This window comes from Pagrus pagrus, assembly GCF_965226575.1.
Source record: "Pagrus pagrus genome assembly, chromosome: 19".
NCBI classification, from domain to species: domain Eukaryota; kingdom Metazoa; phylum Chordata; class Actinopteri; order Spariformes; family Sparidae; genus Pagrus; species Pagrus pagrus.
In genome coordinates this window covers 12,944,286-12,968,359 of record NC_140203.1, presented here as the reverse complement: position 1 = coordinate 12,968,359, position 24,074 = coordinate 12,944,286, and the positions used below count along the sequence as shown (strand labels likewise).

At 42.6% G+C, this 24,074-nt stretch overlaps 2 protein-coding genes across 4 annotated transcripts in view; one reads left to right on the top strand and one right to left on the bottom strand.

Moving 5' to 3' along the window:
• The window catches only part of bmpr1bb (bone morphogenetic protein receptor, type IBb), a 58,597-nt gene extending 53,689 nt beyond the window's left edge, over positions 1-4,908 (top strand). The window contains exons 8-14 of the mRNA XM_084383667.1: positions 354-450; positions 543-687; positions 1,441-1,633; positions 1,737-2,034; positions 2,141-2,316; positions 2,413-2,543; positions 3,795-4,908. Of these exons, the coding sequence (XP_084239793.1) occupies positions 354-450; positions 543-687; positions 1,441-1,633; positions 1,737-2,034; positions 2,141-2,316; positions 2,413-2,543; positions 3,795-3,920 (1,166 nt within the window). The 3' untranslated portion in view covers positions 3,921-4,908. The remainder of the gene's footprint in view (positions 1-353; positions 451-542; positions 688-1,440; positions 1,634-1,736; positions 2,035-2,140; positions 2,317-2,412; positions 2,544-3,794) is intronic.
• Positions 4,909-5,230: 322 nt separating this feature from the next.
• unc5cb (unc-5 netrin receptor Cb) overlaps positions 5,231-24,074 on the bottom strand; it is a 124,651-nt gene continuing 105,807 nt past the window's right edge. For all 3 annotated transcript variants that reach the window (XM_084383009.1, XM_084383010.1, XM_084383011.1), the window contains 9 exons: positions 22,812-23,003; positions 20,279-20,641; positions 16,979-17,066; positions 16,660-16,831; positions 11,721-11,954; positions 10,912-11,061; positions 10,652-10,816; positions 9,023-9,201; positions 5,231-7,168 (listed from right to left, as the gene is read on the bottom strand). In XM_084383009.1, the coding sequence (XP_084239135.1) occupies positions 7,009-7,168; positions 9,023-9,201; positions 10,652-10,816; positions 10,912-11,061; positions 11,721-11,954; positions 16,660-16,831; positions 16,979-17,066; positions 20,279-20,641; positions 22,812-23,003 (1,703 nt within the window). In that variant the 3' untranslated portion in view covers positions 5,231-7,008. The remainder of the gene's footprint in view (positions 7,169-9,022; positions 9,202-10,651; positions 10,817-10,911; positions 11,062-11,720; positions 11,955-16,659; positions 16,832-16,978; positions 17,067-20,278; positions 20,642-22,811; positions 23,004-24,074) is intronic.

Here is a 24,074-nt window from a genome sequence, read left to right as displayed (position 1 = left end):
GTCTGATTGGCAGCAGCATAGCAGAAAGGCTAGAGCCCCAGAGCTGCTTCAGGCCTCTGGGGCTTCTGTAGCGATGTCAGAGTGACAGCTGATCTGCGGGATTCAGGAAGGGGATGTGATCGATCACACGCTGTGAGGGGGAGGGGGGGTGCAGAGAAGGGCTAGAGGGAGGAAGGGGAGAAGTAGCTTGTCCCTGCCAATGAAAATTAGAAAGATGTCAGCGGAGATAAGGATGAACAAATGACTGTCATCATGCATTCATCCACTTTGGGTCATGGTTATTAACATTTAGCGGTGGTGAATCGATTAAAATGACATGAAAACTATAATAATACGTTTTCCTGTTTTTTTAGATTATGTTGACAGCAGTATCCAGTACATGGCTCTCTTCATTTCAATCATAGTCTGCAGTATCATCCTCGGCCTCATCCTCGTCTTCTGCTACTTCAGGTGAGAATCCTGAAGATCTCTCATGCATCTATCAGCACAGTCACACTTCCTGGCGTGCAGTCAGTAAACATTGCGTCACCTTTCTGTGGCAGGTATAAGCGCCAGGAGTCACGACCACGCTACAGCATCGATCTGGAGCAGGAGGAGACCTACATCCCCCCTGGGGAGTCCCTGAAGGACCTCATAGAGCATTCTCGCAGCATCGGGTCAGGCTCTGGGTCAGGACTCCCTCTACTGGTGAGAGAAAAGTAGTGCACATCTGCCTCAACATCTCAAGCTCAGAAATGAAATGCTTTCAATTAGGGGCTGAAACCTGTTTCATGCTATATTATTAAGATTTTTGTATTTCTATATGCCAGATATTTGAAAATAACCATGAAAATAATAATATTGATTTTGCAATAACGCCACAGGGTAAAAATTGATTTGATTGATCGGAAATTGATTGATTTGAGTGCAATAAACTGCCATGAAATTGCATTTTCAAGTATGGTTTCATTGAAATTAAACAGTAATACTGAATTATCCATCCATCCAGCACAGCTAATAGCAAAACACAACAGGAAAGAAAGTCATAAGCACAAGGAGAAGAAGGGATGAAGAGGGACAGGAATATCTCAGATTCCCTTATAAAATCGCTTAATTTTGTGCGCTGATGAGTTTGGAGAAACTTTATAAACTTTGTGAAACACTGTCTGTGACAATTTTTGAATTATTTGGGCCCTCTTGTTAATTCAGCATATGTTAAACATTAAGTTCTGTCTTTGTGTAAAAACCATTGTGCCAGGTGTGAACTGATGAGCTGTCCACTTGTGATCGGATCACGTCGTAACTGAGCCTCCAGTCTGCAGTATAGTTTTGCACACTGGACTGATAAACAACAGATTTGTAGAGCAACTTTAGGCTTTGTGATCAAAAAGTTTGTAAATCCTGTTTTTAAAGGGAAATTGCTTCATAAAACACACATTTTGTACACATATTTGTCTCTAGGTGCAGCGCACCATTGCCAAACAGATTCAGATGGTGAAGCAGATTGGAAAAGGGCGATACGGAGAGGTCTGGATGGGCAAGTGGAGAGGGGAGAGAGTGGCTGTTAAAGTCTTCTTCACCACGGAGGAAGAGAGCTGGTTCAGAGAGACTGAAATATATCAGACCTTCCTGATGAGACATGAGAATATACTGGGTAAGGTCATAAAAAAGTGTGAAAATTATGTGTTTTTTTGTCTGAAAATGGACTCAAATCCTTTATTTTCTATGTGCGTGCATGTCCCTTCTTTCCATCCCAGGATTCATTGCAGCAGATATTAAAGGAACCGGCTCTTGGACTCAGCTCTACCTAATCACAGACTACCACGAGAATGGATCGTTATACGACTACCTCAAGTCCAACACCTTAGACGTCAAGGCTCTGCTGAAACTGGCCTATTCCTCCATATCAGGCCTCTGTCACCTGCACACTGAGATCTATGGCATGCAGGGCAAGCCAGCCATCGCACACAGAGACCTGAAGAGCAAAAACATCTTGGTGAAAAAGAACGGATTCTGTTGTATAGCCGACCTCGGGCTTGCTGTCAAAGTTAACAGGTACAACGTACATTTTGGACTTTTGAATACTCACATTAAAATAATTTAGGAGTATCTCTCCCTCGAGATATCTTTAATGTAGTTATGTTTCTCCTCCCTGTCTCAGTGAAACCAATGAGGTGGATATCCCTCCCAACCTACGAGTTGGCACGAAGCGCTACATGCCGCCTGAAGTGTTGGATGAGACCCTGAACCGGAGCTACTTCCAGTCTTTTATAATGGCTGACATGTACAGTTTTGGCCTCATTGTCTGGGAGATGGCCCGACGTTGCATCTCTGGAGGTAAGAAAAAAAACTAAAGGAAAAATTAAACATGATCAATACATGTCTGGGTGTTTTCTTAATGATGATGCTGATTCCGTATATCCTGTCCTGAAGGCATTGTGGAGGAGTATCAGCTGCCCTATTATGACCTTGTGCCCACTGATCCTTCCTACGAGGATATGAGAGAAGTGGTCTGCATTAAGAAACAAAGACCTTCATTCGCTAATCGCTGGAGCAGTGATGAGGTATTCTCTCTAACAATTCATAGCCTTAAAAGACTTGCTGTGTTGTAATTAATGGGTTTTTATTAGTTGCTGATGAATTATTTATCCGCGTTTCATAGGGCAGTAATGAGCCATTAGAAAGAACACCTGTGGGAAAAAAATCTAGTTGGTTGGCATTTATACCTGCAGAGTGAGTGGCTTATTAGAAAGCAATCTCGAAACCCCATAGGCTATCGTCTGACGATGATCTAGACTTTGGGAGAAACAGCAAATGTCTTCAGACTTCCTGTGTAGCCTGCTGGTATCTGGGCCAAGACTTGCTTGCACGTGCTGGTTATTGTTCACAGTCCAATTACTGTAGCAATTTGATTTAAGGTCCAAACAAGATATCTGCATATGAATGAAAATAAATTAAACAAGCTAATTAAAAGCTAAATAGTTATCAGTAATAGCCATGGACCGTATTCACACAGTGTCCACTTTCCTCCAGGGTGGGAAGCTTTTTCACTTCCTGATTGATCAGCAACTAGAAAGGAGATGGATAGTGAGACAAAGGGAGGGACATCAGGCCATATTTCAAGAAAAAACATACAGAAGCAATATCGTTTTTTTTTATAAATCCCATTATCTTCCGTTCCATTTTATTACAGGCGTGTTTCACTTCCAGGCGCAAATAAATGTGTCCAAGATGTGTATTGAAGCTAACTGGTTATCAAGTATGTTGTTCTACCTTGAAATACAGCCCGTCGTCCCGCCACATTTTCACTATCCATTGCCTTTTCAGTTGCTGATCCATCATTATTGCAATTGTCAGATTCCCTTATGTTTATAGGACTTGCAGCCTTGTGTTTGCAGTACGACATTTGAGCATCCCTAATATAACCAAGCCACCAAAATCTTGTTCCTTGCCTACAGATCCTGCCTACATATGCAAATATCTGTTTATAGAGATTCATTAGAAAGAAAGTTAGTCATGTACGGTGGCCCTGAGAGCCCAAAGCACCTTTAGCAACTTAAGAAAAGACATGCAAATCGACACAACACCACCAAACTAAGAAAACAACGACAACAACAGAACGTGTGCGCAGGGGCAAACTAAATAGTGGCGAACTGCTGCAGAATACACATCTGAAAAATAGATTTTTCACAAACTGCAAACCCAAATTTCTTCTTTAAAATGAGATACCACTAATTATTAATCCTTACAATTGATCACAACTTGCAAACCACTTTTTGTTGTATTCTTATGTGTGTTTACATCTGTGTCTTCAGTGTCTACGGCAGATGGGAAAACTGATGTCAGAGTGCTGGGCCCACAACCCGGCCTCTCGCCTCACAGCCCTGAGGGTGAAGAAGACCCTGGCGAAGATGTTAGAGTCCCAAGACATCAAACTGTGACAGCGAGTCAAGAGAGATGCTCTCATCAGCACAGACTTGTCACTGCCACTGGCACGGCGCCACTTACAATGGCCGATAGAAGAAAGGGAAGAAAAAGAGACTGTGAATGATAGGACAAAGGAGACTGACAGGGAGGATGAGTGATGGAGATAATGGCAGACGGGGAGCCAGAGAAATGAGAGGCGAGAGATTTATTATGTCAGGGGAGATCTGCCCTCCCATTGTCTGAGCCACCTCGGCCTCAGACCGAGTGTTCAGGTTGTGCTTTCTGTGAAAGCGGAGCGGTTGTCGGGTCCAGACTGTCCCGGTGGGAAGGGACCCTTGCAGCAGAGGAGGACTAAAATCCCTCTGATCAGTTCCAAACAGGGGAAGCTCCTGCTCTGCCCTTTTAAAGCCATACAGCATTATTATATGTGCAGTCTTTTGTACTGTAGCAGATGCATCCATGACAGAGTTACTGTCAGTTCCAACCATAGTGACTGTCATCCATCCAAAGAAATGTCTAATTCATGCTCAGTGACCTCATTGTCAAGGACTATTATTATTATTATTATTATTATTATTATAGAACAAAGCAGAGTAAGACTAAATTAATTGCAAAACACGTCCAGCAGAAACAGATTTTTCTATATAGTATTCCTATGTACATTTTATTTCAATATTAAAAGATGACTTCTGGGTAAAACACTTTACGTCAGTCATGAATGTGTGAATTTCTGTTTTGTCCTTCAAGCCTTCCACGCTGACATGTGTTGTCTCTTCTTTCCACTCACAATTCATGTGTACATAGCTCAGTTCTGAAATCTATTGATAATTATAGCCTTGCTGGATGTTAAAATGTGTTTCTGATGATTTATCTGTGTACAGAATACGTTCCGTCCACTCTACCACTTAGCATGTGCCTTATTTAATCTGTACATATGTGATTAATGAGAGTGCACGAGTGGATCTGGATAACATTCCCCCAATTAAAACTATGTGTCTTGAACATTGGTCTATTTATGTGAAACACTCCTGTAAGAATTATGTTATTAAACTCTAGTGGTGGACCACCATTTTCCCCACAGGAAGAGCACCCTAGAGGTGACTATCAACTTTTCTCTGCTGGAAGGGCACGTAAGAGGGCACTTTAATACGTTTTCTCCACTGGAAGGGCACCCTAGAAGGCACTTTATCATGTTTTGTCTACCATAGGGGTATCCAAGAGGGCATTTTGGCAGCATCTTTTCAGACATGGGGGCACCAGGAGGGGGCGAGGCCCACCAGTGTCAGTCTCACAGTTCGAACAAAGAAGATCCTCATGCTCCATGTTCAATGTTGCATATAAATATAATTTATTATTAGTCTTAAAAATTCTTTCTTACACTTTGTACAATAACTTGACAGATGAAATGCAAGCAGTTGCGAGGAACATCATGAGTGCCGGAAACAGACAGGCTACATTCTCACTATACACAATAATAATCATGAAGCTGAAGAGAACAACTAGGGAATGCGAAGGCTAGCCCACTGAGAATGTAAAGATTGTTTCAGAGAGATGCAAAGTTTGCATAGACGGCTTTACGAAAAAAACTGGGACAACTGCCATTAGAAAATGAAAGAAAATAAAAATCAAGAACCAACCAAAAACACCTGAACAGTCACAAGTGCTGCTGCATCAAAGGAATGTTGCGTTTACAACTATCGCTAATTTTTTTTTTTTATGCACAGAGTCAGTGTCAGCGTAACATTGATGGCTTCTGTTATTAATGTACAAACACAGAAGTCTGAGTTAAAATCCTCCAAAACCACACGGTGACTGTCATTCAGCTCTCAACACAGGAAACACTTTTTTTTTCAATGACATTGGATATTTGGATGATCACCTTATGTATTAAATTTAACCTCATACACTGTATGTCAATTATTTGGTAAAAAGCAGTTTTATTTAGTTGCATTGGTCCTATAAAAATATACTTATTTGATTCCTTTTGATATCGACCTCTCCTCTCTGCCTGGTCTCTTTAATGCAGATATCATCTTGAACATCGTACAAATCATCAGCATCAGTCATGAACTTTATTCAGTTTGGGAAAATGGTCTTGATCACCCTGTATTTAGGGGTAACTGGCTTAGTTAGCCAAATGACTTGGTAAAAACATGCAGAAAAATGAAATTGAAAAAAAATTATTCAATGCAACTTATCAAAAAACATTTTTAAGACTTAAAAAAAATCACATAATGACGCAAAACAATAATTATACAGAACATGAATAAAACATATTAATAGTAGTTACGACAGCAACACTAAAACCTTAAAATGATTACATCATTGATTCCCTTCTGTACATGTCAATGTGGCTGACAGGATGAGTCGTTACTGCGAGTGTCCACCAGGAGGTGCTCTGATACAGTCGAACAGAATGAAAGAAGAAACACAAAAATGTGAGGACACTGCAAAGTATTCCATAACAGGCATCATAAAAAAACAAAAACAAAGATATGTATAAATAGGCATATTATTAAATACTATGTTATCACAGAACACATACTCGTCCATGGAGACTGATTTTGGAGAGTGAGAGATGCTAACTCTGATCGGAGCCTTGCTCCTTTGATCATTTGACCTCTGATAGTCTCTCACTCCTCATGCTTTTTTTTTCTATGGCAAGGGCATCATCCTCATATCCGCACAGTCCATCCAAATAACTGGACAGCTGTTTCCAAGGAAACTAGAGCCAAAAATATCAAGTTGTTGTACCAGAGAGAGAGAGAGAGAGAGAGAGAGAGAGAGAGAGAGAGAGAGGAACAGCCAGGGAGAAATGACTGGCAGAGCGTCTTGTTTACCCTCCAAGTTTTTACACCCTTTGTTGCCAATGTTTAACTGGGTCATGGCTGAGTAGACCGAACTGGTTCTATCCTCTTTACTTGAGTGCGCACACACGCAGTTATCAGCGAGTGTGTACGTGCATTTGTCACTATGACATCATATGACTCTCCTGCTTCTGGGGGTGAACCCCCCCCCCCCCATCTTCTTTTCTTTTTCTTTCTTTTTTTTTTTTTATGTCTTCTTCCTTCCTGGGTTGTCGCACTCCCTGGTAGGCAGATGTCAGTGTTCAGTTGCTGTGGGAACAAGGCTGTCATGGCGTCCCATCTCCTCCAGCACCTGGGCCAGGCGACTGAGGTTGCCGTCAGGAAAATGCTGGGCCTCCCACAAGTCCAGGATCACTCCCGTAGGACTGGATTTGGTGGCAAAGTAGTTCAGATATCTGAGTGGGATGGGTTAGAGAAAGGAGGTAAATGGTTAACAGAGATGAATGAGTTGGCTTGAATGAGAAGACAGGACGAGGCTGGTGCGTTAATGGTTTGACGAATGGTTTCAATGTGTTTTAGCGTCATCATTTGTTCAGGTTACGCAAACATTTCAGTCCCTATTTTCCATTTTGATCATAAACACATGATGTAGACATGACAGGAAACTGTAGGTATTGATGAAGAGTTGTGAGGATGATCATTTTCTATTTTTATATATATATATATAGATATTTTTGGTGCACGGTAGAGTTTTGGAGAAGAAATTCTAACTCAGAATTTTAATGAGGTAATAATACAAACTCAATATTTAAGTTTTCCATAACTGAATAAACAAGCTGTGCTCAGAGGAAAATAAGGTCCGTAGAAAACTGTTTGAAGCTAGAAAGGTGGCAGGGTCCGCCAAAAACAAAGTAAAACAGTGTGAAACTGTGTTGACCTTTAAGGTCAGTTTGTTTCTTCAGTTTACTCAGTCATGAAAACAAAGACAGTGTGTTATTTTGTTTTTTTTTAGGCATAAAAAACAGTAAATCACTCCTCTGATAAGAATTTCCACTCCAAAACTACATACAGTAGTGCACCTTAAAGACATTAATAATACAAACCCAGAAATATTTATTTGATATATCCTCAGAGTGTAATAAGGTCCCCAGAATACTGTTTGAAGCTAGAAAGTTGGCTACTTAAAATAGTTTGGCAAATATAATTAAAAGTGAAACGGTCTGAAATGTTGGACAGTTTATTTATTCAGTTTATTTAGTTGTGAAAATCAACAAGGTTCTTCTCCAAAACTACAGAGTGAACCTTCAAATGAACCAATAAGGTTAAACAGATTTTCATCTGGACTTCATGATTCCTGCTGCAATAAGGTGCACAGTTTATAATAAATTTAGTTGGTGCAGAGGTGCAGATCACATAAAAAAGTCTACTTTATATAAAACCAAGAGAAAAGTGTGGAGACTATGCAAATGAGCTGCTGATTACGCACAAGAGATCCTTTAAGTAAGTATGAAAAAAGTTTAACTTTCAGAGCGTTTGTGCTTTCTCAAAATCCAATTTTTCACACAGATGTTCTTTTTTTAATCCGTTTGTCACCCAGTTCTTGATATTCAAAAATACGCACACACACGCGCACACACACACTCCTGGACTTTAATGTGAAATTAACACTAACAAGCCTCATGTACACACTGCTGGTCTGTGTGTGTCATCACTGTGGGCTGTTGAAAAGAGGTTGGTTCAAGTCTCTCCTTCCTTCACAGTGCAACACTCTGTCAGTGGTCTCGTCAATCTGCAGCTGCTGCCTGTGATAAGGCTGCCCCGCTGAGCTGGGACCTTATAAATGGACACACGCTGTACCTCCATCACGCACACACGCAAGACTATCAAAGACACATGGGTGACGTTTTGAAAAGAGCAGCGTCGTTCTATCTTTGTCTCTCTCCCTGTCCGTCTCAGCTCGGTCCGGCCCTGTTAATCTCAATTCAACAGATGCTTATCGCAATGAGTCCACAGAAAATCAAATAAAAACAGAATTTTTTATCAACCGTTTTATTCCCCGTGTGATCTTCTAGTGAAGAAAAGGATTTGGCTGCTCAACAACTTTTTGAAGAATAGACGGTGTTTTTTGGTTTCTAAAAGAAGTCGCTCTTACTTCCTCATTCTCTCTCTGTCATTTTCCTTTTAAAAATGTGCTTAACCTCATGACAGCCTGTTCCTGTGGACAGACTGAACCCTCTCAGGGCCTATAACTGAGTCACTGTCTCACTCTCCTTGTCTCTCCTCCAAGACAAGCCTGTTCCTCCACCCACCTGTCAAGGTTAAGTTTGTGGGCCAACATCCTCCAGTCATTCCCCCTGGTCTGCGGCGCATCCAGACTGCCACACAACTTCTGTCGGATGGAGACGGGGATGCGGAAGGCGTTGGGCCCCACCAGCGTGGTGATGTTACTGGCAGGGTCCAGCAAAGACGTATCGATACTTTGGGAATCCTGCAGAAGGAGAGAGAGGTTGAAGAAGAGACATAGATTACAACTGGCTGCATTTACATTATTTAAAACCACCTAACATAATGTAGCTCAAATGGATTTGTAGCACAACAAAGATTCTGTTTCTGGGTTGTCTAAAACATAGGAAGTCGTTCTTTTTATTGCCATCCGTTTATTGATGCAAGCTGAGTGATTTTCAAATAAATTGCATCTGGAGGGTTTAAGTGCTGGAGGTCTGGCAACAGAAAACCAGAGCAAGGCCCAGAGACAAATGAACCAAGGCCAGGCAGGGACACAGCTCTGCACTGCATGTACTGTAATTCATCTCATTACTGAGCACAAAGCCCGTGTGCTCCTCCATCCCTCAAGCTCTATTCTCCAGGCCAGATGGCCTTTGTGAAGCAAGTACAGCACGACTGGAGGGTGATTATTCCCCCTCCACTCCACCCTGCTCTACATTGGCCTGTCATAGGCTTTACTATATGAAGGCCGCAGTGTCGAGACTCCCTGTCTCATCCCTTGTCAGTCTTGTGAGCGGTGCAAAAAAAGGAAGAGGACGTTCGGGAGAGGGTAAATTCATTCAAGCTCTCTCGCAACAAGATATAAGGAGAGCAAACTGGTGGGGGAAATGTATTATCTACGAATGCAAAAAACAGGTGACAAGAGGGTTAAAAAAAGTGGCATTCATCTTTAAAAAATCTAGAGCATAACCGCTTACAGCTGCTCAGTGTACTCTTTGGCCACAGCGACAAGTTAGCTCAGTTAGCCGTGAGCTAAGTGGCCCTATTAGGTGCCGGGAGTCTGCCTGGACCGCTACCTCAGATCACAGGGGGGGAGTCAACATGGGCCATAGACCTCAGCTCAACCGGGCTCAGCAGCCTGCCGGTGGATACCGAACTGGGACTGAACACAGCCTACGAGACTGACGGATGCCAGTTTAAAGACAGGCGATACAGTATGGAGGCGATTGACAGAGGCTCTGAACAAGACTATGACTCTGGGGACAAGTGGACGCATGCAATGGGAGCAGGAGAGAGATGATGGTTTAGTTGAAAGTAACGTTATGTAGAAATTGGCGCCCCCCACAGTTTCTGAGTGCAGCGCAACTGTTGTGAATAAAAATCCCAGTGCTAAGGTAGGTGTAGGTGCTAACTACAAACAAAACAAATTACATCATCACAATGTTATGTGTTTAAAAACTTGTATGTTGAAGTAACCATGTATGTAACGTTGTGATCCTACCCTCTCACTGAAGTCACATAGTGCAGAAACAAGTGATAGTGGAGACAGAGACATCATTCACCCCATTACAAGACAATGTACCATCAAAATCATTTTGAAGCTGTTACTTTAATGTAAAAAAGGGCTTTAATCTAAAATCCACATGGCCACATCTTACGTATTGTCCCTTTAAGTGGTTATAAATGAAAAGATGAAAAGAGTTTGTGTCTACCTCTGACAGTGTAGTGTCCAGCTGAAAAATCTGTCCCTCTCCCTCCACTTGGCGCACACATATCTTACAGGCCAGGTCCACAGTGCTGGCAGAGAACCGCTCCAGGGTAAAGCAACAGTGGAGGTTCCTCTGTGAACCGCACCACACCTGCTGAAAGGAAAGCTCCTGCAGAAGAGACGGAGAGGGTTAGAAGATTCACTCAGCTCTCAGACGAAAACATTTAAGTTCTCGCTCTGATTTGGGGAGCGTGAGCAGCTCACCTGGTACTTTGCTAGCAGTTTGCTCTTCCACAGCGTGTGCGGGACGTCGTGGATGGAAAGTCTCAGGTTGTGGGTGCTGTCTTTAAAGTTGAGCGTCTTTGGTTCGTCCAACAACTTCCCGCCCATTTGCTTCTCCATCTGCAGGACCTCCTGAATGCACAGACACACACTTATGAAACCATGGCCTCAAAACAAATTTGTTACTTTTGTGCCGCTGTAAACTGTTGTTATATTCTGTCTGCTTCAGCAGTTTCTTGCAAAAGCTCTAACGTCCGTTCACAAATGAAATGTTTTTTATAGTATATTCATCACACTCCCTCTGGGCTTTATGAACCCGAATCTGGACCTGCCATCTGAAACCAACTTCAATGTCCTTGCAGCAGGATCACTATCACTTCTCATTACCCATTCCCAAACTTAATAACCGTATTTAATATACCAGCACAGTATAATAATCCATCCTTATCTTCCCTCCACGTAGGTAGATGGAAGTATTAAACAGAAGGAGACAACAGCGGAGTCCGGGGGATAAATGTGGCTTATTTTGTGTTGGGGCAGCAGCTACATCTTTTTAGGAGCGGCAGCGCTATTGTGACACACCAACACAAAGATTTCTCATTCCGCCTCCCACATCTCATCTGCTGGCTATGCCTACACACACTCACACACTCTAACAATTCAGTCACAGACATCATTAACGCCTGCAAACACATTTCATTTCTGCTACATAACCTTTTGCAAACACAGAGAGACAAAAGAGCGGACACACACACACACACACACAAATACGCAACCTCCTGTGTATTTACCTTGAGTGCGTCCTGTGTGTCGTCCAGGCAGTAGACTCTGATGTGATACTCCATGGCGGGGCAGGTGACGGGGCCGAAAATGGCTAATTTGAGGCGCTTGGTGGTTGAAGCGCTGAGCGATTGGCCCACGAGGCAGTAGGTACCCAGCGTCTCTGTCAGGATGTGGCAGGCCTCGTCATCCATTTGGATGTAGCACGGCGTGGTGAAGTTCTCCTCTCCTACCACCACCACATCCTACGGCAAAGTGTGGAAAGGAGGACAGAAAAAGTCACACAAGTGTGGGAGAAAGGAGACGAAAAATATAAAAAAAATGAAACAGAAATAGTCGCAACATGTGGTAGCGTTGGCAGTGGGGAGAATAGCTTTCTCAAGAGGGAAAAGATGAGAACAAGAGAAGATTAATAACGTTTCTGTGCCACCTACTGTAAGTATGCTTACAGTATATGTTTTCATTCACTGGCAAGTAAAGCCAAAGTACAGCTAATAATAGTCGAGAAAATATCTGACTTCACTTCCATCCTGGAAATGGGACTTTTAAATCTAAACGACTAGAAAATAACTATTCTATGTAGTCCCCATACAGTGTAGATCATCAGGCACAGCAAGTGGAGCTTGCTTTGTAGTTTTACTTTGCCAGAGAGTCAAGAGTCAAGTTATATTATCCCCTCCATGTTGATTTGTTTGTCGGTTGGTTGGATTACATCACTATTACTGAACTGAACTTGGCTGGAAGATGGAACTCGGCCCAGAATGGACCCAATTAAAGCTGCTGTGAGCATTGTCGTCATTTTAGCTAACTTCCTGTCCGTTTTGCAGTTAGCAATCCCCTCCCTCCTCTCTACGTCACCACATGAATGTGCAGCTGTAATCACCAGACATCTAGGAGTATCTTTCGCTCTACGACTTCACAAGCAGACTCAAGTGCCGCTTTTTCGAGATCTCTGTCCTGATTGGATAAAGTGGGCAGAGATACCAGAAGAAGTCTTTTTGCCCTCATTGCATGATTTGGGGGTGCAGAGTCATGGGTTACTGACCAAACACTCTATAACAGTGATTACTGTTGGAATATAGAGCTATTAAACACTTATTATAATTAACTTTTGGTGCTGAGCCAGATCAAGGAATGGATCCACACATTTTTCTTGACAAAAAAATCTGGCATATCTATTATTGAGTATTAAAGGGGACTGTATGGCCTTGGTGGAGGAGCATAATCACAAACAACAAAGACAATTCATTCATAATTCAAAGTGTACCAATATGTGTAGCCATTACACTAAAAGCATTCAGTTTGTTTCTTTACATTTACAAGTTTGTTCTGTTTTCGTTATGGAGACACAATTGATCTCTGTGTTAATAAAAAAACAGTGTACTTAAACTTCATTTGTCACATTTTTAATTAATCATCATTCAGGGGTTGTTGCCTGGGGCAATGTGTTCAGTAAGAACGTGGATATAATCATTATTAATTGCTACAACGGTCTCACTCAGAACTTACACTTGTCCAACATACATTTTTGTTGTCAGACTGGAAATTGATCTCCAAGTCTGAAGCAGAGATTAGAAGACGTGGCTTGTCTAATGTTATGCTCTAATTATTTCGTCTTTTCTTTCTTTCTTTTTCCTTTTTTTCTTCTCAGAAGCCTTAAATTCTTCAACCAAACTCAAATTTAAATGTCATTTTAAGTGGGAAAGTACAATCAAGGGTCACGGCCGCTTCTCATAAGCCGTGTCCTTTTAGATATTACGCTTAGCAAGTGTGTATTACTAATGTCTGACACCCTCCCATTATGTGTGTGAAGTAATGGAAGAGTGAGTATCCAGCCCATTTGCAGCTGACCCCTATAATAGCACCAGTGCCAGGACATATTTCTCTTTCATTAAGACTGTCTGGTGTGAGGACCCCTCTCTCTCCGTCTTTCACCCTCTCTCTTGATCTCTCTTGATCTTGCTTTCTCCTCTCTCTCTCTCGTCTTCCTCTCTCTAATCCAAACACTCGTGTGAGCTGCACATTGTGCATTAATTCAGCCTATTATGAGAGACAGAAGAGGAATTACAGTATTTTATTGTGAGCTAGGCCGTTTAACAGCAGTATTATGGCTGATCATTAGACTCTTTAACTGCTCCTGGGGGATGGCACTGGGGCTCCTTATTGGGGGATAATTAGAACGCACAGTGGAAATGTAGGCTTCTGCTTTAGACGTGTGTGTAGGCACAAACAAACATGCAAACACACACTCACGCGGCATAATTTATTCACTAATTTTTTGACATCATCAGCAGAGATCAGTTTTTTTCTCGAGGCGTGGGAGGATGAGTCTTTGTAGGAGAGTTACTGGAGCATAAAGCCCCACATGTTCCTCATTATATGACCCGCTGTCTTCATCATCGTCACAACACCATGTTTCCTCAGTGGCACTGAGAGAGCATTTCTGTGTGTTTGCTTCAAGGGGGACGGGAGAACTGATTATTTTCACTGGGTGGTGATGTAATTGCTGGATATTCTCATATATACGGTATATGTATATATATATATCTATATATATATATATATAGATATATATATATGAATATCCAGCAATTACTTCTTCAGGAGGAGCTCATCTCTCTCCTGTTTTTACTGCAGTGATGAATACACATTTTGACAGAGCATGTCATGAAAAGCAATATTTCACACATGCAGCATGGAGGCTGGCCTCAGTGGGAAGTGAAGCTCATATAGAGGAAGCTGCTGTCACCTTGGATATTACCATCTGCATTTCTGACAGGTCAGAGATGTAATCAATAGCAAACGCGTAATCACCACTGGGAACCACGTCCCCTCCGATGTATGAAATATTGAAATTTGACAACCCCACTAATATTGGTGATATATTTGTAATGACCAGCCGTGTCATCAGATCCTACGAAAGCTTAAAAAAGCCAATTTTTCCCTCAATATTCTGCGTTAAATCGATTACAAAACCACACTAGACGTTTATACTAGTATAACACTTGTATTCACATATGGTATATATGAATTTGTGGCCCCAGCCCCCACCCCCCAACGTCCAACTGAAGATTTCTCCCTTGATCAATAGTTATATTCTGTTTACACTGAGCTTTATTGGCTGGCCCCAAGTAATTCATCAATGTCACAAAGGCATGTGGGGCCAGTCTGGCACTTTCTTTCTGCTCCATAAGTCATATCATCACATCAGCAGTGGAGATTGTGAGAAGACTTCCTGAAAAAGATGTTATTCGAGCCACTACTCAGTGGATGAGCTGACAGAGGGACATATATATAGATATAGGCTGTTGCTAAGTGGGTGGATTTTTAATATGTGACTGCCTGCCTGGACGTTTTCCCACAAGCCTTATTTCTTAAAGGGGCACTGTGCAATTTGGAGAAGAAATTTAAACTCAGAATCTTAATATTTACTATATTAATGAGGTAATTATACAAACTCAGAAATGTTAATTCTTTCCATTTCTGAATAAACAAGCTGTTTTCAGAGGAAAATAAGGTCCCCAGAACACTGTCTGAAGCTAGAAAGGTGGCAGGGTCCGCCAAATATAAACAAAGTAAAAGTAACAGTATGAAATTGTGTTGTCCTTTAAGGTCACTTTGTTTCTTCAGTTTATATGCTATATAAGAATTTTAGTTTAAAACTTTCAAAAATTACAGCTAGCCTCAGGCCTGAAAACCTCTTTCTCCCAGTGGCCCAAAGCTCCTGTGCTAGCAGTGTAAACACAAACACTCCCCTGGCAGTCTGGCGGGCTGCGAGGCTAACTGAGCTAACAAGATAGCAGTAGCTACGGTCAAGGATGTATAAACATAATACAGTCAGCAGTGGTTAGCAGTTACTCTGGTCATATGATGTGGATATGTACGGTGAAATTTTGTTGAATTCAACAGCTGAGCAATTCTTATTTATTTCACCTTTGTAAGAAAGAATCATTTTTCATGTTCTGCTACACAAACGCTTTTGGTCTGTTTATTAAATTATTGGCACCTTCGCCTTTAAAGAGGTCTCAGTGCACTCCTGCCTGTAACAGTTCACTAAAAACATCACTAAAAACATATGGAGGGCAAAAAACAGCCAGAAACGCTCTCCTCACAAGCAAGATAAAGACACTAACAACCACCCACGACGAGGTCCATCGTCTTATTATCTGAGGTGTACTACTGATAGAGACTTTTGCGGATAGAGAGACGATAAATGGACCATTTCTAACAAGTTTAAAGCAGGTTTTGTGATGAGGGTAGAAGCATGGTTTCTTTACAAATGATGTGAGGTAATTGGGCTGTTTCTCTCTCTCTCTCTGTCTCTCTCTCTTTCTCTCTGTGTCTGTGTCTGTGTGTGTGTGTGTGTGTGTGTGTGTGTGTGTGTGAGAGAGAGAGTGTGTGACAGAGTAAATGTGAGAAAGAAGGACTCTAAGGAAAATTCACACTGCTGCCCTCAGCAACCCAACTTATCATCATCAGCACTGTTAACGATGGAGCTCCCAGGCACGAGGTTTCCAAAATCACAAACACAGCACACACACACACACACAAACCAAAATAGGCATTCAAAAAGCTACAAGAAAACAGTGTGGGGAAAAAACAGTCCCAGGCCATTCCCTGCTATCAGAGGTTTACTATTTCAGCACCTGGTTGCAACAGGGCTTCGCTCTGAGTGCTGAGCTTCACAAACAAAGCAGAGGTTTGGAAGTTGATCCCCTTCTATTTATCATCCCGTTCCATTTCATCATTTTGTTTTTCTCAGTATCTTTCCCCTTTGATCTTCGCTGAGCAGATTTTACAACCACCCAAATGCAGGAAGGATTACTGAATGGATAAATGAAATATGTGCATCTTATTTTAGGTGGCAAACGCATCATTTTAATGTGGCTTCATGTGGCTTGACCCCAGTGACGGACATCAGAGCCGTGCGTCGTGCCTCCCACATCTCACCTCCCACTGGTTCTGATGTGAATGGTTCTTGAGCTGGATCAGCCAATCCTGTTGGCCGTCACACACGGCACAGTGGTGCATGGTGATGATGACGGGCCGAGTCAACAAGGCTCCGGGGGGTCCGCAGCTCACCACAGGGCCCAGCACTGTTTGGCCATCGTCCACTGCGGGCCTGGAGGTGCACAGAGAAGCACACAAACAAACACACACATGCTGTTTAGTGGCGATGTGACAGCAGTCTCTAACATGGGTGACATGGTGGAGCTGACAGGGGTAAACTCTGCTCCGGGGCAGCGATGTGGCAGACGGCGTTGCGTACCTCATGTTGTCCTTCCGCTGCACCGTCACATACATCTCGTACACTCTGCCCTGAGGAATAGCCCCTGCTGGAATGAGCAGACTCACCCCTGGGGAGCACACAGACAGACAGGTACATATAAGAGTTGTCAGGCAGAACAGTGGAGTCCTTACGTGTATTTGCGCTGTCAATACCTGTCACCATTGTGATGAAGATGTTGGTCAAGTCAGTGAAGGCACAGACAAGGAACATTAAAACCAAAAACTCGAAACATTTGTGTTAAAGGTGTAACTTCCAGAATACTGAAGGTAGCTCCAAAAACAAAGGCGGGAACAGTTACCGACAACTGCTGCTCTTTGCTAGCTATCCATGGCTGTAGCTAGCTGATGTTAGCTAATTACTGTAGCTCATGGCTCAGTTAGCTGTCAAGTTAGCAGCGGGTGAAAAACGGTGAGTAGAGCTGGAATATTTTCACGTTACTCAGTGAATTGAAGATTTATTTCGACCAAACTGGAGGCGACTGAGGAAACACAAACCGAGACTGTGTTGGTGAGTTTTGTTTTGTTTATGTCCAGTTTTAATGAAGTGTGTTTTACAATAGGCTAGTGAGGCAATTAAGCTCGATTTTCTGTTTAGTAAGGAAAATAGAAGTGAGTGTATTTAATTTGGCGACATTTTGCGCGTTTATTTTGTGAGTTTATTAAACTAACAGCTGACTTTTGCCTCTTGTGGTACAAAGCGGTATTACGAGACAGGGCGGCTAGCAATTAGCATGCTAACTTCAATAGACATCTAGCCATATTCGACAAATTGCTCTTTTAAATGTATATTTACACGATGAATCTCAGCACAAACCCACTCTGTGAGACAATAGAAATGAAATAAATGCTCTTAATGCTCTAACTTTCACATATATAAGTAGAAAATGAGCTATTTCACTTCCAGTGGGTGTATCCTAATGCATTGCTGCACCAGTGAAGAGGAGTTAAAGTCTTACTGATAGATGATAATTATTTTTCTTAGTATAGTAATAATCGCACTTCCTCTCAGGCCCACATATAAAAACTATGGCACTTTACAGCCTTCTCCTATGGCATCAGGAAATGATGTGACATTTCATTTTTAAAATCAATGATCTCTCTACTCTTCATAACATTCTCACATTGCTGCAGCCAGCATGATTTACATTTTTCCATCTCAGATTGATTTGATATGATGTCCTGTCCGATGTGTTTTTTAAGACCCTACCCCCCACAGTCCGCACGCACACACACCGAACCCACACACACTCTCGCTCTCTCTCTCTCTCTGGAGGGGGTTTCGCAGATAGCTCATTGATTTCCCATGTCCTTGTACTGAACTTTTCAAAAGGTGACAGACAGCTTCTCCTGCTAGCTAGCAAGGCAATCACAGCTCTGCCACGGGGACGTCTCGCACACTGCCACTCTCCCTCACAGCAAAGCTTCAAAGAGACGGGGAAAGCATTTTAAGATGCAAAATACCAAACAGCCACACTGACAGTGCCACAAAATATTTCATTACCCAGACACACGAACAGATCAAATATCAAATGTGCTCTTTCCCTCTCTCTCTGCCTATGTAACATGATGAGGTAGCCGAGCGCACCCAGCAGCTGAGAACATTTTTTACAGGAATCAAAACGAAAAAAGAAAAAAACTTAAGAAACTTGAGAAGTCGGTGTATCCTTTAATGTCTCTGCTAGTTTGTCGAAGCCTGTCAACATGCATCTGTGGCATGTTACAAACAGCCCACATGTGTTTGAAGTGAGGACAGCAGGGCTAATGTAAGCTGCCTGAAACAGGACACCTATATGTCAGTGCGCGTAGTGCACCTTTGGTATCCATCAACCCCTGTCACTATGTGTGCCGTCAATGCACTGATACCTTACATCTGGTTTAGCATATCATTTCAAAGTCACATCTGTGTGTGTAAAGGTCTTCCTGGTAAAGATGTAGGGGCAACTTGGACCTCATACATCTAAAACACAATTTATACTGCATTTACACATAAATAATGTGTGCTCAGCCCTGTGAGCCTTCTGCTCACACTGTGCACCCGTGACTGCACTCCCAGACATCAAGACAACTCTACTGTGAAGTATGCGGACGACACCACCATCGTCGGCCGTATCATAAACAACGATGAGGGTTATATCAGGAGGAAATCAACAATCTCGCAGATTGGTGCGCAGAGAACAATCTACTGCTCAGCGTCAGCGAAACCAAGGAGCTGATTGAGAAATGAGGCAAAGACACCCACCCCTGCCTACATCAGTAGGACAGGAAGGCTCTACAGCGGGTGATTAAAAGTGCCCAGAACATCAGTGGTATCCATCTACAGAGCATCAGCAACATCGGTGAAGTGAGATGTCTGCATCTAAGGATACTAAAATACAACACCAACCCCAGCCACAGTCTGCTCAACCTGCTGCAATCTAGCAAAAGATACAGAAGTATCCGAAGCCATACCACCAGACTACAGAGCAGCTTCCTTCTCCAGACTGTAAGACTCCTCAATTCTCTGGTAAAGTTAACAAACTCCACCTACCAGCTCCTCCAAAGGTCACAAATTAACATGCTACATCTCATTTGTTTAAAGCTGCTGTATGCATTGTCGTTGTTTTAGCTTCCTGTCCGTTTTTGCAGTTAGCAGTCTACTCCCTCCTGTCCATGTCACCACACTTGCACGACTCCTTTCTTTTCTTTCGAGGCACTATATTTCATCACTTAGCCTGTTTGGTGGTATAAACCATCGCCAGGACCACTAGGATTGGTAGTTCTACACGAGGTTATGTGCCGGACTATTTCGTCCAGATGCTGGAGTCTTGTCCTCAAAGTCTGAGAGAGTTTCATCAGCCCATTTCGAGGGATCTTTAGAGTAATATTCTGGCCTGAGCAGATCATCATCAGCCTATTATAAATGAATGAAGACTGGCCCCTTCTGAGCGCATGGGAAGAGCTGAAGGATGATCTCTTCTTCATGTCAGGCCGGACCGCGGAGAGGAAGTTTATCTTTTCACCTCACATGCACACACACACACACACACACACACACACACACACACACACAAACAGAGAGCTCATAAAGCGAGAAGAGAGCCACTGAGTAACTGAAAACATTCTGGTCCAATCAAAGCAGACAATAGACAGGTAATTTGCTGGAATTAGCTGATCTTTCACTCTATTGAGATTCAAAACTCATTAATTCCTTTGTTATACTTTATTTTTCCTCTACAAATCGGAAGAACAGATCAAAACAGACACATTTGAAAAAGCCTCCTCTCATTGTTTGGTACAGTACCTGAGTTGGGCACAATGAGATGTCCCCCCTGGGAGCTGAAGGAGCCCAGCGCGGTGCAGGATGGATCCCTGGTGCGGAGCAACGTCTGGGTCTGTGTTCGACGGCCCATCGTGCTGTCACTGTTGTCCAGGAGGCAGTGCGGCAGCTTAGGCGACAGTTTGGAGGAAAGTTCCCCTCCCAGGTCGTCCTGTGGAGTCACTAAGCCCGAGGAATTGTACACCTTAATCTTTAGGTTGGGAAGAGGGTCCAGCAGAGGAGAATTGGTCATGGGGATTTTGTCAGCCACATCATGGAGGGCGTAGACGGGGCCACGGTACATGGCGGCCGCTGATGTCAGGTCAGGGGGTGCTGTTAGGAGATCGGCTGGAAAAGAAAAGGAAAGCGACATGAGTATAACGGAGTCTTAGGAGAAGTGTTTTGGTCATGATTTTCTCTTTCCAACTGTGTGTGGAGGAACTTGAAACCAGAATAACCACGAGGAAATGAAGTGTTGGCAGCAATCAGCAAGACTGCCGCCTGGCTTTACTCATTTGTTTTTCACTCATTAGGGAAGTCCACTTCACCACCAAGAAACATTACTCAGTCAGAGAAGTTAAAGGCGCAGCTGTGATTCATGAGTAACAGATGGCATCACTAGCGCTCAGTTTACCCGGTAGGTACAAGGATGAATGTTCAATAGCCGGGCTGAGTGGGTGGAGGGATGGCAGTGGGGGCTCTCTGTCCTGCAGCGTCTCCATTGCCTCCAAGCACAAAGTTTACAAATGGTGCAGATGTCAGTGAAAGTCACAAGGTAGTCAAGGTTGATGGCTGGAAAAGAAATATTTCTTTCTGTCTTGTCGTGCTTGTGTTATTATTAATAATGGTATGTTAACATCAATCACTGAAGGTACTGTATAGTCGCTGTCCAGTGAAAATATCCAAGGAGTTGAGACAATTCTTCTATATCTTAACCCAGACAAGCCATTTACAAAGTTATTGAATCATCTGAAGCTGAAAACATGGCTGTTTTTCAGCACTCAAGACTAGTTGACATTTTGAAAATATGTGGTATTGACTGGACAGCGACAGCGAAACCCCAATTATTTGTGGCATCTATCCTTCTGAGTTGAACAGTATTTTGAAACTTATTTCCCTGTCCCTGCCATCTCTATTTGTTGCTATTATTTTCCCACTTTTTATCCTTCCTGTTCTCAAAACCTCCAACTGACTGCTTACAACACATTCTCTCTGATCTGTCTGGTACCCTGCCGTCTTTTTGTCCAGCTCACTGCCACCTGTCCTCATCCCCGAGGCCTTACTTTTAAGTCCTGCGTCACCAGCCCAGATCTAATTACAGCCTTAATATGCGACATACAGACCGGCCTTATTATGCCTTAATTAAGGGGCATAGTTTGGCCTCCCATCACAACGACATGCATTTTAATAGTTTCATCACCTCGCCCGCACAAACATGCTGTCTGTTGTCTGTATTTCTCTCATAAGCTCCCTGCTCGTCTGCAGTCAAAATGGCACATTTACATTCAGATCATCTCTGACAGGCACGTGCTGCCAGGGCGGTTGAGTCAAACCTATCTCACAAGGTTAATGCTATGGGTTAGTAATGCAAGTGATTCCCAGCATGCCTGACAACAGGTGCGTCATGTAGGGCAAGGGATTGAACCTCAAATTTTTTTTTATATCAACTGAAATGTGTCTAGCATGGAGTCAAGTACGAAAAGCTAAGATCACTTTGCTGATTTTTATATATTTCATTAAGAAAGAGGAAGGGGAGCTGTTTATCCCTGGTATTCACATCTCACTTCCTGCTCCATATGCATTAACACGTACATCACTGGAACAAACAGACACTATCTTTCGTAGACTAAGAATAAAAAAAGGGAAACGTATAATATATTCTGAATTAACAAGTAAGCCCAAAAGAATTTGTCATACACAGCGTTTCACAAAGTTTATAAAGTCAACAACTCACAAAATTGAGCGATTTTGTAGTGGGGTTTGGGGAATTTCTTTCCTTTTTCGTCTATTTCTCTCCCACCTCGTCTCCTTGCTTTAGTATGCGGGTATTCAAGTTTGCAGGCTGCTGTAGTGCAAAACGTTCTCAAAGTTTTGGAGATTGTTGTTATCAACTACTGGAACTATTATAAGTTATTCTGGTCATTCAAATGAATAGAAAAAAAAACATGGATGCCGCGCACCATTTATAATATATATAGACTGACACCTCAGCAACCCCAGCTGTGACTGACTTCCTGCGAGCCTCATTCTAAGATAATGAAACAGTAATGAAAACATAATTATGAATATTATATTCAATTTCTCCCCTACATCCCCTAGAATCCTTGATATTGGACCTTCAACTGTGTTGAACGTGTGTAAGCCCGGTTTTGTTAAATGAAAAAAATTATAATTTTCTTTTAGATGAAGAAAAAAAAGTTACATTTGGTATCTGTATTGAAGCTATCGTATCGTCACACGTATTAGAAAAAGCAGCCAAACACACAGAAAAACAAACACATATCATCCTGTGCCCCACCTTTGCGGGCAGTCTTGATGCTGACTGGCTGGAAGCCTCCATTGAGGGCGGAGGTATCGATGATGTCGGAGTCGAAGTCGCGGTGGTTCTTCCTGTAGACGAAGAGCGCCACGACGACGGAGATAACCAGGCACATGATCACAGCTATGACGATACCCACATACAGAGCTACATCGTCTGTACTGGGGGCCACTGGGGAGGGAGAAGGAGGAGGAGGAGGAGGAGGAGGAGGGTGAGAGACAAAAGACAGAGAAAAATAGTCTTTAAAGATCTCATAAGTTCACATCAATAGTGTTAAGCTTTCTTGCTCAATATGCAGGAGTTGTGATGAAGCCATTATCAGCAGACTAATATCCTGGTTTGAGATTGAGCCGGATATTAATAACCATCTACAGGGAAATAAATGCATACAAGTATATCGCTGTCCTTTTTTTTTTTATCATGGTTAATGCTGGTGGGCAGCAGGGTGTTGATAAAATAATATAGGACACTCTTAATTGTTCAAAGTGAAAAGGGATAATGTACTGAGAGTGATGGTCAACATCGGTTCTTTTACAAAGTCACAGTTTAATCTTTCTTGTATGAAGCCAAATTGTGTCGCGTGTTAAAGGGGGTTGTGTACCGTTCACCATAAAGATAATAAGAAGCTGAAAATAAAGATAATGATGATGAACTCTGTGCACGACGCCGCAATTAATAAGGACGCCGGCTCCAGTGCAAACCAATGACACACTGTCCTAACAAGCGGGCTCAGAAGCGAGATCAAAAGTTCTGAAGACTGAGATATAGATGTTTTCATCTTCAAATTACCGTGCTCTGTGTTGGAGTTCAGAGTCTGTCTCTGTCTTTGTTCTTACACACTGAAGATAAGATCTAGACATAGCTTGCATTTCTCAAATTGTCTTTCATCTCCGTCTCCCTCCCAGAGTCTTTCTGTCCACTTTCCAGCTGGAAAAACCTCTGTGATTAGTAGGCCTGGCATGGATATAGCGGTTGTTAGAAACGCAGACTCTGACAGGAACCCATTACACATCAGACCTTTTAATGGATGCCTACTGACAGTCTGAACTGCATGTAGTGTTTGCTAAAGAATGCCCTTCACTGTCACCAAAGATAACAAATGGGGAGAAACTCTGCTTTAGCGGTAGTGAAATGCCACGGGGCATGTGCGAGCCTGCGTGTGTGCATTGTTCGACATACGAATACACTCTGTGCATGTCGGGGGGCTCCAGAAAAAGTCAAAGACCAAAGCATCTGAGCACA